The sequence below is a fragment of the Elephantulus edwardii genome, unplaced genomic scaffold, assembly GCF_000299155.1.
Source record: "Elephantulus edwardii isolate Elephantulus edwardi_28Jun2011 unplaced genomic scaffold, EleEdw1.0 scaffold00132, whole genome shotgun sequence".
In the NCBI taxonomy this organism is placed as follows: Eukaryota; Metazoa; Chordata; class Mammalia; order Macroscelidea; family Macroscelididae; genus Elephantulus; species Elephantulus edwardii.
The window spans coordinates 6,442,438-6,455,695 of record NW_006399882.1 but is presented as its reverse complement, the minus strand read 5'-3'; the positions used below and the strand labels follow the sequence as shown (position 1 = coordinate 6,455,695).

The 13,258-nt window shown below is 42.1% G+C and overlaps 1 protein-coding gene across 3 annotated transcripts in view; it reads left to right on the top strand.

Moving 5' to 3' along the window:
* The window catches only part of MAGI1 (membrane associated guanylate kinase, WW and PDZ domain containing 1), an 810,123-nt gene that overhangs the window by 765,993 nt on the left and 30,872 nt on the right, over positions 1 to 13,258 (top strand). For 2 of the 3 annotated variants that reach the window (XM_006893841.1, XM_006893842.1), the window contains exons 14-15: positions 6,293 to 6,509; positions 10,940 to 11,023. In XM_006893841.1, the coding sequence (XP_006893903.1) occupies positions 6,293 to 6,509; positions 10,940 to 11,023 (301 nt within the window). The remainder of the gene's footprint in view (positions 1 to 6,292; positions 6,510 to 10,939; positions 11,024 to 13,258) is intronic. The other variant, XM_006893840.1, reaches the window with a different exon arrangement.

The window sequence follows — 13,258 nt, the reverse complement described above, 5'->3', positions numbered from 1 at the left end:
AATCATGACGGGTTTCCTTCCACTGGCCTCTGTTCCTTTTCCCTGGAAGGGATGCTAAAAGAGCTGCCCCAAACCAGGCATGGAGAGAAGTGAGAGAGAAATAAAAAGACTTCGATTGTAAGCATTTGAGTGGCCCCAGCCTGAGCCGTCCTGTGCACTTGCCCTCCAGCGCTCCCATACTCTCGGTTGTCTCAGTGTCCCTCTTGCTTCCTTTCCTTTATGCAGCTTATTTGATAACCATGGCAGTGTAGAACAAGCTAAAGGTCCTGCAGGCCACAGAGAGCCCCTCTGAGAGAAGCAGGTGGCAGCAGGATGCAAAGCCTGGTGACCTAGTTGGTAGTTCCAAAGACAGGTGGTTTGGGTTCACCAGCTTCTCAGCAGGAAAAAATGGACCATCTCCTCCCGTGCTGTTTGCAGCCTCTGAAAACCAGCTGGAAGGTCAGCAATGTGTCCGTTCCGACTGTACAACAATGAGTTGGAGGTGTTTTGTTTTGTTTTTTTTTCAAAGCAGGTCTCAGGATGGTACACACAGTTAACACACTGAGCTGCTAACTAAAAGGTTGGTGGTTCAAGTCTTTGTAGAAGCACCTCAGATGTAAGACCAGATGTGTAGCCTGGTAAGCCAGGAAAACCCTCTAGAGCGTAGTTCTCTGATGCACAGAGGGTGTCATGAGTTGGGGTTGACTGGCCAGCAGCTATGACAGTTCTGCAAGTCCTCTTACCTCTCACAGCCCATGACTCATGTTTTTGATCTCTAGAAAACAGGCTGTCATTCCTTTATCCCTTTAAAAACATTTGTTGTGTACCAGAGATTGGGAACTGGCCCATAGCTGACCCCTGGTGGGCTTTCAGAGGCTGTTAATCTCATGGGAGGAGATTCCCCATCCTTCGCCTGTGGAGTTTGCACCGCAGCTTCTCGCCACTAGGCCGCCAGAACAATGACCTAAAATTTATTTCAAATCCCATCAATGTTTTCTTCTATTACTCCTCTCATCTGCTTTTTGGGGAAGAAATCCTTTGACTTAGACCCTTAAGTGACAGAAGACAGAGACAGGAAGAAGAGCCACTCTTGCTTTGACTGGGATTTGGGTCTCTGAATTTTCACAACCTTTAATGACATTGGCCTAATATCTCGTCGGCACTTGGACTTTTTCCTGTTGTCCGTGTAAATCTCTGCAGTGGCCTTCGGTCTTAGCAGATAAGTGAGCTGTAAATAATTTTGCTTTGAAATGGATCGATTTGTCATTTTTAAGCCACATGAATTCTTTTCATCATTTAAGCTCCTGAGCACCGCCTATATTCATTTGCTCTTCCAAGCAAATATTTTCAGTTCACTTTGTAAGTACCTCCATTTCAGAATCATTCTGTGAAATAGTGATGAGCTAATTTCCCCCCCATTTATTAAGAGAAGAAAAAGTCATTGCATTTTCCTGAGTCCCCTGGCCTAACCATAGGAAGGGAATCATTCTTCCTGGGTTTATTTTGAAATGGCTTGTGACACACGTTATGGCCAGGTGTTACCAAGGCCATTTCTGGAATTTCAAAATCGAGCTGTTTCCTCTCCCTGATTGGCTCTGATGTGAGATCCAGAAGTAAAAAGTTCCTCTGGTCATTGTCAGTGTAGTGACCACAGTTAGCTTTGGACGTGTCCATCCCCAGAAGGCACATCTTTCCAGCCAGAGGTGGAGCTGGAAGAGGGTTGTCCTTGTGCCTGTAATGTCTCCATTCTCCTCTTCTCCCCAATTCACTCTGGCATCCAATTGCCTTTTGACCTCACTGTTCCCTCTCCCATCACCGGTACTGCTCTCCTCGTATAATGAACACAGGGCCGTCACCCACAAAGGGGCCCCTCAGGGGCTTCAGCACTCACAGCCAGAGCAGGCTTCCTGGCAGTAAGATCATGGCATGGCTCTGCTTTCTGTCCTTTAAAAGATCTCTTCCACCTCCAGTCTTGAATTTGGATTGAAACTCCCTTTGTGTTAACTGATCTACCAAGTTCCCCAAAGGTTGCCCCACCCATTTGAGCGCCCCACTAGCCTTCTTCCTGTTGCCAGTCAGTCCACACTCACTTGTCGCTGTGGCAACTTAGCACCTAATATTTCTGTGTAATGGAATGTTTATCCAGAGACTGTTCCTTAACACTTCTCTAAAGAACATGTTATGGTTACTTACTGTCCATCTATAGACACATTCACACCCAGCTACACGCCCGAGTATCAATACCCATCCCTCAGTAGCTAGCACATAGTAGGTAATTAATATATAAATGGGTTGCAGGTGGCACTTAGTCTGGGCATAGGCTTTGTGGGTGCTCCATCATCTATTAATCTTCTTAACTGGCATAGGTTTACTTTAACAGACTCGAATGTGTATCTTTTCCTATAGATCCTTGCCTTTGGGGCAAGTTGTTCACCTAGAAAAACGAGGTGAAAGACAATCGCATTAGTTGCAAATCTGATCCTGTAGAGAAACCAGTTTAGAACTGAATTTATTCTCCTGCCCCAGTTCTTCTGGGAGGCACACTAGACTCCTGAAGAGGAGAGCTGAGGTGACTTTAATTTGAATAATATAGAAGCACCACCTTTCCCCTGAACAGTTTTGGGCTCTAACCTGATAAAGGTCGGCTAATTAGTCAGTTCACAAAAAACAGAAGACGTCGTTTGAACTTCTTAAGACACAGTGTGGCTTCAAACATCCCAGAGTGCCAATAAGATATTAAATAGAGAATATATCTTCAGTTTAATTGAACTTGAGAAGAAACAGGATGAGGTTAATCTTGCTAGATGGGCTATCCAGGAAGCTGTCAGACTTTACAAGTTTAGTCTGTTAGGATGGGTTAGAATATGCCACTTAGTTGGCATTTTATACTCAGTGATAGTTCAGTGGTAATGAGCTTTTTTAGAGTCCATTTTCCTTTGTTTTCTATTATTTTCCACAATTCAGGGATAAAGTTTTGGTGGCATTTAAAATGGACACAGAAGAACTGTTTGACTATGAGGTAGTTTTTCCAAGCTCCTTCCAGATTGTGTCTGTCATTTTTGTGTTTAAATTGAGCTTAAATGAGTCATTTATTGGGGAGATTAGAAAGAGAGTTATAAATTGAAAAGTGGCCCAAGCATGTTTAGTAGACCTCATTCAATAAGACCCTTCATTTAGTAAACTTAAGACATCCAGGTCCTCCATGTTAGAGTTGATTGTATGGGACAGAAACTGATGTTATGTCATGTGGAATCTGTGTGTGTGTGTGTGTGAGAGAGAGAGAGAGAGAGAGAGAGAAAACACATGTGCATGTTTGTGTAGGTGAGAGAAAGCTCACATAGACAGGGTCATAAAAATAGTCCTGTTCTCCAGTTCAGAGCAAAGAATTGAGTGAAAGCAGCTAAAATGAAGTATCATGAGGCAACAGGACAAGAAAAGGAGTGCTCAGTGGAAACAGTGGAACAGGAAGCACAGGGTAACCTCATAAAGAGAAGACATAAGGATCTTTCACATGGAAATCCCGTGGGGCAGCGGGCTCACTTTACTTCCCTGGGGTGACGTTGTAACCAGTCCTCTCAACCTGAAGGACTGGTGAGCTGAAAGTATTAGGGCTGAAGACACCTTTAGCCATGACATGAATTTAGTCTTGGCCAACTGACCCTTCACCTTGACCTCTGCTACTCATTTGAGGGACAAAAAGGGGTGACCATGGAAGGGAGGCAAGCAACCCTCAGAATGCAACAGACTTCTTGTGGTGGGTTTTTGGTGGGGTTTTTGAGTTTTGTTTTGGTTTGGTTTTAAATTTATTTGCTCACTCTTTTAAAATATCCTCCCTTCCCCATAAAAGTTAAACAAAAATAGAATACTAACCATTTAAAAATAGAAAGTAAGTCTCCATTATTTCTATTTACCGCAGCTCATTTCAGAATGATAAAGGCTTTAACTTTTGTCTTGGTTGTTACAAGCACTCTGGGTGCACCATAAGGAGACCTGATGACATAGCAGTTAAGTGCTTGACTGCTAACTGGAAGATCAGCAGATTGAACCCACCAGGTGCTTCACAGGAAAAAGACATGGTCATCTGCTTCTGGAAAGATGTGTGTCCTTAGAAACCGTATGGGGCAGTTCTGCACCACCCTGTGCGGTCACTGTCATTTGGAATTTCTCTCAATGGCTGTGAATCTGCACTTTGTGAGGGGACTTACGTACAATATAAAAATAAAATGTAGATACCTAAGAAAGTAGAAAGATAGGAGTGGAACATTGCTAATTTTACTGTTTTAAAAAAATGAATAGTAATGTGGGTCAACATCAAAATGGGCTTGGACTGTCCATGTTCATTCATGATTGAGACTTTTCCAATAGTACATGGAAGAGAAAAACAGAGTCTCAAGCATATGAGAAAGACAATGAGATTTGTGTCTGTTATTAATATTTTCTGATTCAGAATGTCTTCCACACATCTCCAAAGGAAGTAAGAAGGCAATTATGATCCTTCTAGAGGCAGAAACCTGGCCCTGAAAGGTGAACTTAGGGCCTGTGGGGAGGACACTGGTGGAAGTTGGCAGAATATGTTCTGTTCTATGTCTTAGAATGTCTGTCCATTCAAATCTGGCTAGATACATCCTCAAAAGTCAGCTCTTCCAGTATGCTGTCCATACGAACTTATGGATAGTGTCATCCTCAACCCTCCCCAAAAAGATCAGTGTGTTTGTGTGTTTTCCTGGCATCTTCATCACAGTCTGCTGAACCTTTGTACTTGAGAGGATTAGACCTCTCTTGCTGCTGTGCCATGACCTTGGTGCCAATTTACAATGTGCTCCTCTTGATTTCTCCCACAAGCTCACCGAGTAAGATTTCCGAGATCTGTCCTACCTTCAGTTGAGCATGTCTCCTCTTGCTCAACTCTACCTCCTCGTCAAAACCTGCATTCAAATTTCTAGTTTGTAACAATGAAAGACCAATGTCATCTTTTTTGTCCGCCTTGAACTTTCTTCAGATGCTTGTTTCAAAGCTGGGCCTGGGCAGAAAAGATGGTGTGAGAAGTTAAAAGACCAAGAGTTTGGAAATTTTGAGCAAAATAAAAGATGGAAGCTACATGGAATGAGTGTGAGGAAGATTTGTCTTGATAGGATTGAGTGTAGGGTCTAGTGGGCCGTTTTGGTGCGATAAAAACTTGAGGGGAAGAAAATCATCTAGGGCAGGATTCTTATAAACTATGTAAGCATGCACTGTAAGGATCTGTAAGAGCGGAGCTGTGTTGTTGTAGTTGTTGTGTGCCGTAGAGTCAGAACCCACCCAGGGCTGACCCTGCAGCAGGTTTTCAGAGGCAGGTAATCCCACGGAAGGAGACCACCCATCTCTCTCCCGATTCTCATGTGTCATCTACGACTTTCTTTTCCTCCCACTAGCTTTAGTCCTCCATTGAATCCCCATTTATGCAAAGAATATTTCCTAAAATGGCAAGGGTCTTTGCTGAACAGGTCTTAAGACTCACTCTGTTGAAATTTAAATGAAACTCTTCCCCTTTGAATACTCCTCGGTCTTCTGACAAGTTGAAAATCTGAAGACGTTTGACCCACCTGGAGTTCAACTCCTAAGAAAAGTTTGACCTTCATTTTTAAGCAAGAGGAGTGTCAAGAGTTCAAGAAGTAAAATTTCGTGCCTATGAAATTGATTAGCTGGGAATTAGACATGCTGTTCATAAAGTATTTGTGTCCGTGTAAATGTCGATGGACATAAGGTTCTAGGCATGATTTTTAAATGACCTGATCCTTGTCCTCTTGTCTCTTAAAGTCTGGAAGAACTAATGGAAAATCCATAAGGAGGATTAGTCGCCGTATTATTAAAAGATGCAAGACGTGGAGAAGGAAAGAGCATTTTTAGCACTGATTGTATTTCTCCCAGATAGTATAGATTTACATTTAAACGACTTGTAGTATTTTATGTCACACTTTTTAAAAAAGGAGGGGGAAGATGTTAAAGCTGATACCTTTTGTAATAAATGAGACTGGCATCTTAGCCGAGAGCTGGTGATGAAAATTGGATTTGTTTCCTGCCACAGTGTGGAGAGCAGTATGGTTTGTGATTATGTGTCTCCATCTGGCCCGCCCAGCTCTGTGTCTGCCAATCACCTGGGGATTTATCTGCATTCAGCACTAGCTAGGAGAAAGGTGGAAGCCAAAATGTTGTTGATATATTTATGTATGTGTGTGCAGAAGTGCTGAACAAAGACAAGCTGATGGAGAACCCCCACTCAGAAACCCAGTAATAACCTTGTCTCCCTGCCCCTTTCACTCTCTCGCTTCCGCAGCAACCACTGGAGAGGAAAGACAGCCAGAACAGCTCGCAGCACAGTGCGTCCAGCCACCGGAGCCTGCCCACGGCGTCCCCCGGCCACGGCACACAGGCGCTGCCCGATTACTCACCTGCCGAAGCCCCTGCGCCTGATCACACCGACAGCTCTGGGCAGAAAAAACCAGATCCCTTTAAAATCTGGGCCCAGTCCAGGAGCATGTATGAAAACCGACGTGAGTACCACCTGGGCTCCTGCCCAGCCCACCCCCAGATCCCGCCCCAGGTTTCAAACTTTCTCTCAGGCCCATTAACGATGGATAACTGTCAGCTTGTAATAGACTTAAGTAAAAATAGGATGAGAGGTGAACAGCTCTGAGAGTTGCCCGGAGAAGCTCATTGCATATTCTGGAGGGTCCGTGGTGTCTTCACTCTGCATGGGGGGTAGAAACGGATGGTCATCAAATAAATGGCCTGAATAGAAGTGGATTTCTGTTACCCTTCCATGAAACGAAATCACAGAGAAGAACTGCTGGGTCACTAACTCTTCCCTGAGTGGAGAGTGTGGTATACTGCGAGCTCATGTGTTGTGAAACAGCCCTGATACACTATAGAACATAAATATGATTGGCTTGTCTTGTAGGGATAATGACAGGAAATTAAATGCTTTCTTAGGGCTCTCTTGGTTTTTGTGGGTTTTTTTTACTACATTTCACTAATTCTTTCCCCCTTTTATTTTTCAACATTATCAGCCTCTCTAAAAAATCTTCTAGAAAAGGGAATGGTAGAGACCAGTAATGGTTTTGTGCTTTATTTACACAGTTGTTAAAAGTGTACCTTTGACTTTGTCTTCTCTATAAATATGAGATAGGTGACTATACTCAGGGCTGTCGAGTCAGAACCCTCTCATTACGGACCCTCCAGCTGATTTTCAGAGACAGTAAATCACACGAGAGGAGATTGTCTATCTTTCTTCCACAGAGCCCCCACCTCCAACAGCATCTGCTACCAGAACTCTCACTAGATGAGCTGCTTGTTGTTGTGGTGGTGGTCGTGGTGTACCACCAAGTTGGAACCAAGCTATAGTTGACCCTTCCAAGAACTTTGAGAGGCATTAAATCCCACAGGAGAAGATTACCCATCCTTCTCCCATGGAGCAGCTGGTGGATTTGAACCATTGGCCACACTGTTGCTTACCACGAAACTGTAGGCAAGGTTTGTTCTGAAGCATTGCAGTTTGTATAACATATTCCTCTTGTGTTTAATTTCTTAGTTTTTTTATTATAAAACCATTTTCAAAGAATATTCACTGCAAATAACTCTCATTTATCTTACAAGTGGAAGTTGTCAAAATGCTGCAATTTTAGGCACTATAGATTGGCCTTCTATTACCACGCACTTGATGACATTTTCACATGAAAGGTTCTGTGAGGATGAGGGCTGTGGAGTACATTCCCCCTTTTTTCATGGCTTTGGGGCAGGTGAGAGTGTGTCGTGAAAGAGTGGACTACCTTTGGTGAAGGGTGTGAGAGAAAGGGAAGAGAGAAAAGAATCATTTTCTATCCGCTCTGCGCCTCACCATGCCAGAGATGATGAGGATAGAGCAGGACAGGACAGGGTTCAGGTCTGCTGTATATAGGGTCACGTAACTAGGTGACCAAACACCTAACTAAAACAGCAACAGATGCCCCTCACCATAGGTTTCCTTTATAGTCACAGCTGCAGTTACCATGGAAAGCATGAGAGAGGGGGCTGTCTGAGGGACTTCAGCCTCATGTCCATCCTGGATTAACTGTACTACATTTCTCTTGCTGAGTGAAGCATGCATGCATTGAGACACTTGAACTTTCTGTGAACCAAGAAAAACAAGCAATGAGACCAGCGTACCTTCCTAAGGAGAGTCAGGCATCCTACTGGGTGAAACACCAGGTTCTAGACCATGAAGCAAATGTGGAGGCTTCCCGATGGCCAGATATAAGAAGTACTTCCATGTTTTTCTTCTTCCTGAGAGAAATCCTATTGCCCTCTTCTGTTTACAGTATGTGGAATCACTGATAAGAAAATACATACATAAATAGGCTGAAAGCCAGAAAGTAAGTGTGCATGAAGATTGGTTTCATTCCCAGGCTAGGATGCCTCTCCATTCTCCCGGAGGCCAGGCCCAAGGAAATGAGGCTCCATGTGGAACAAGTGTCCTTAGGAGACGTGGTTGAGTATAGACTCGGAGCCTGTCCTCCCTGTGTCTCCTCACTAATTGCTTCCATTGAAGAAGTGTGGTCCAGGGGGACTATTTCCACATTCCCCTCAAGGTTCTCTCCTAGCCAGACAGGGCAGCTCTTCCAATCAATGGCCCGACTTCACTTGATGTTGAGATATTGCTTTATCGACTGTGTCCCTCCTTTCTCAGTACAGGGCATATTCACGGCTGAGCCTTCCACGTATGGTTCTTTTTGTGATAAACAGTGTTTTGAACTGCTGGCAGGAGCACTGTGGACTGACAGAATATTTGAACCCATCTGTTCAATAAAAGGCTGCAGCTCAAATGCCAGATTCACCCTGCTTTAAGCAGAATCTCCTGAGACTATGATGTTTAATCCAGTTTTTAAAACAAGTGTTAGCCAGGCTGGGGCAAAAAGAAATATCATAAACTCACTGCACCCAGATGTGTGTTGCACTGAAATAATTTAGGTGGCAACCAAATCAAAATGTTTAGAAAGAGGTGCTATTTTTGTTCATCGTGTTCTTTAAAGTCTAAGGGATAGGCTAGAGCAGCTCAGGTGAGAGTCCATTTTCTCCACGTTTTGGGGCACAGGTGGATCACCCAGTAAGCAGGCGAAGCCTGTACTTCCTTGGCCTCACTTACTAATCTGTAGGGAACAATTATCTACTACAGAGTAACAAGTACAAGTAAACTCACACTTGCCTTGCTCTGAGCAGGTAATCTGCCCCTGGCAGGGATGGTAAATTTGACTCAGAAGGTGGGTGCTTTGGAGGTGGAGAGAGACACATGCCAGCCGTACCTCAAAACAGTATCGTTAGAGTGGGAAAGTATGGAATTGTTCACTGCAGATGTGTAAGTAAGCACGAGCAGCCAGTGCTTTCCTTGCTTAGTGGGCTCTGTGATTGAGTGATGATAGCAGCTCGATGGATGGTAAGGTTCTCATGGATTTCTCCTCACTGCTCAATGAGGATAATGATGAGACTGTGCAGGGAGCTAACTATTTGGGGTCTGCTGCAGGGTTCCTCTTTGACAGGGCCTGTGCTTCAGCCAACAGTCTTGTCTTTTAATCAGTGTTTTGTGTTATCTACAGATCTGTTTCTGCCATTAGGTTTTATAGCATGTATTTTGGGCAGGGGTGGAGGTGTGTGGGAAATGCAGTACTGGACCTCTGTTGGGTGTACTTTGCTGATCCACTCTCCCTCAGAGAACTTAATAATATGAGCAGAATAATGCAAGTCAAGGGGGAAGATTGAAATCAGCAGCAGCACCTTAACTCTGCCCTTTGAGTTAAAGATGTATTTTTCTTTCCTTTCATCATACTATTAAAGGCGATATGATGATTAACACAATCCCTGATCACATTCCTTAATGTGGTCCATATACTTGACACAATTCTATATTCTTGCTATAACCATTTTTCAAAACAATAGTGACAAAACGGATCAGTCTGAACTGTAGATGTGATAACGAAGCCTTTGAAGGGCTTATGTGTTTAATGAAAAACAAAGGCAAGTGTTGAAGTCCTTTTGAAGCCATGCTGCCCTGTCCTGTTCTTTTCTCTAGATAACATACTAATTGTGCACATGACTTTTAAAAAAAAAAGACATTGATGGTGTCTTATTAGAAACCAAATGGTCAGAGAAACCAGTGACTATTTAATTGTGTTTACTGCCAAGAAATTAAAAAGCTTGCTGTTGAAACCTTGGCTGTGTACACAATCGTTTGGAGATAAAAAAGTTCCAGCTGTGTCCTGTTAACCGATGGTGTAAACCTGTCATTCTTGAGAAAGACACGCTCACAGATTTGGACTTAGTGGATGGGCATCTTTATCAGACTGTGCTTAAGAAGCTTGGGCGAGCATCTAGATTTAGAGAGCTGTGATGACAGTTCCTATTTGTGTGTTTGTTCAGCTCTTAGACAGATCTGATGATTTGTGTCTCTATAAATATAGGACTATTCTGGTTTGAGCTGCCTAGAATTCATCTGAACAGGTCTTAGCACAAATATGAGTTTCATCTGGTATTTGATATGCTTTTAAGTAAATTCAGTAGTATGCACTAACAAAAGCGTATTTGTTCTTTTTTTTTTTTAAGGAAGTGAGAGTTTAACGAATCCTAAAATTCATAACATGAGTAAAATAAGATCATACAGGAATATGAACTTTAGTATATAATTAAAAATGAAGAGTCTAAGGTGGTAGTTATAGCCTTATGAAATTCTTGTGGTTTAATTGTAAGTTCTGGCTTTTTTACCACAAAGAAAAATCACCACCAGGAAAAAGGAAAATGTTAACAAACCAAACTGTGGTCTTTTAGAATCCACAACAGCCATGACCTTTACTGTGAAAGCTCAAATGCACGTTCCTTATCACTCAAAGTGAAATGAAAATGAACTGAAAGAAAGCCATACATTATGCTTTGCAAAATTGTGAAATTAATATTCTAGCTATGTCACCTTCGCCTGCATCGGGATTGAGCAAGGGTGAGAGAGAGAGAGAAATCAATTCTACGAACTTTGGAGAATGTCAGAGTAAGAATCCACTGAAAACTTTTATTGTTGCATTGTTATTCATCCTGTTCAATGTTCTCACTGGTCTGGAGGGTGGTTTGGGGACGTGGTCAGAAAAGGGGGGAAGAAAGACAAAGAGGGAAAGTGCTTTGTCTTCCTTGTTGACCAAGAATAGACCAAAGACACGATAAAGTAAAACGCAGTGTGCATGTTCCTGCCAAGCTCAGAACTGTGTCCCACATTTGTAGCCATGGAATCACCAGGAAGTTGCTCCTCCATCCTGGTGTTTCCATTCCTTCTGGACCTCAAAGGAAGTCTTTTGACTGTTTTATTGGATTTGCATTGCCTACAGGAGATTAACTGCTGAAATTATTGTCTACACAACAGCATAAAAATAAAGAAAACTGAATAATGATCTCTTTATTTAATATAACCTTACTAAAATAAAAATTAAAGTGATATTGATGTCAGAAAGATGGCTTTATGCTGTTATCTCCTGGGAACGTAATTCTTTCAAAATGTGCCTGAAATCAAAAGAACAAATTTTTTAGGGGGTACAATTGAGAAACCCAAATACATCTGTGAAGAAGCACCAGAGGAAATTCTCTAATCACAAAGTTTCAGTACTGATATATGTCCAAGTTACTTATTTGAGTAGGTGGAACTTAAATTATCAAAGAGTGTAATTGCTCCAGTGCTAAAGTTAAAGCCAAAAAGCTTCCTTGACCACATTTCTCTGTGTCACTGTGTCGCACGTGTGCCTGTGTTTGTGAGTAGCCATTGGTGTCTCTGACCTCCTTAGCATCATTTGAAGCATCTTTGTTTTCAGCAAAGAAGCTCTTGAAAGAAATTTCCCATTTTCCCTTTCAATCTCGGACGGAAACAAATGATTTGGTTTTGTTTTTTGGTGGCTTTTTGTTTTTGTTTTTTTTTTAAATGGACTAAACTGTGTGATAAGTCCTAGTTCCTCAGCCACAACCTCTCATGCCATGATAGCTTACACCTCAAAGAGCAATTTAGGCAGGAAATTGGAACATTTGGTGTCACTGTAGGATGGGCAAATGTCCCCATGTCAATTGACACCGAGAGAAATGGGTCTGGGCCGGTGGCCTCCACAAGGGGCCACTTTGTTGTTGGAAGAAGTGTCGCACGTTCAGAAGACCTAAGTGAGATGCTGTCGGTAATCTAGGGCTGGCTGGGAAACACTCACGGACTACTCTGGTAATAATCCGCCTGCTCAAGTGAACCAAATACTAGGGCATAACTTGATTTAATTTGTTGTTTCAATGAGGCTATTACAGCGCATATCCTTTACCTACTCGAACAGAGAGAAGCTATCGTTGCCTCAGCGTGCACAAGAAAATATTATTCTCAAATTGAATTTATGGAAGTTCTGCAAGTGGAGCTTAGCTCCATGTTCCATGACGTTTTGCATCTTAGCTTCAGCAATTATAATAAGAGAGTGCTGGATGAAAAGAGCCTGTTTCAAGCCATGGTGTTAAGATAGCACAAGAAAAACATCAGAATCAAACATTTGTGACTGGTAGTTTCTTTCTTCTCTCTCGGCTTATGTGTTGACTGTGCATTCTAATATTAACAGCCTGATATCTAAACAACCACATGTTCTTCCCTGGCCCACTGTACAGACCAGGAGAAGAACACCATTTCCAGATGAGATTGACTGACACAGTGACTACAGCCCTGGACCCAAGTGTGTCAGAGATGCTGAAGGTAGAGCAGGACAGGACAGGGTTCAGGTCCGTCGTTCATAGGGTCACTGTGAACATTACTCAACTGGAAGGCACATAACAGCAACAACATTCCTTCAATCCCAAGCTCAATTTGTTAAATAAACCAGGGAGTATGCAAAAAAGTATAACTCTAATTTGAGAAGTTAAATTTAATTTTTCATCTTTAAATAAAAGCTGTGCCATAATGCAAACCATAAAACACGCTGTACAAATTATAAGATTAAGAAAGAAAAAGAAAGAACCCTTTTTTATTACCTTAGTTAAGTGGTCAAGTGGTATATGGAACAACTTTATGTATATTAAGCATTTTGTGGAAATTATTACTGTTTTAAAAAATGGGTTTGGTTTTAATTTTGAAGTCCTGAATATTACTGAGTTTTAAAAAGAAAACATTGTATTTTGAGGTAATATATTCTTTTTTTAAAAAAAGTGATTATAGTGCAACAATGAATGAATGAATGAAAATCCAAAGTCTGTAAATTTTCATTGAAATTAATAATAAATT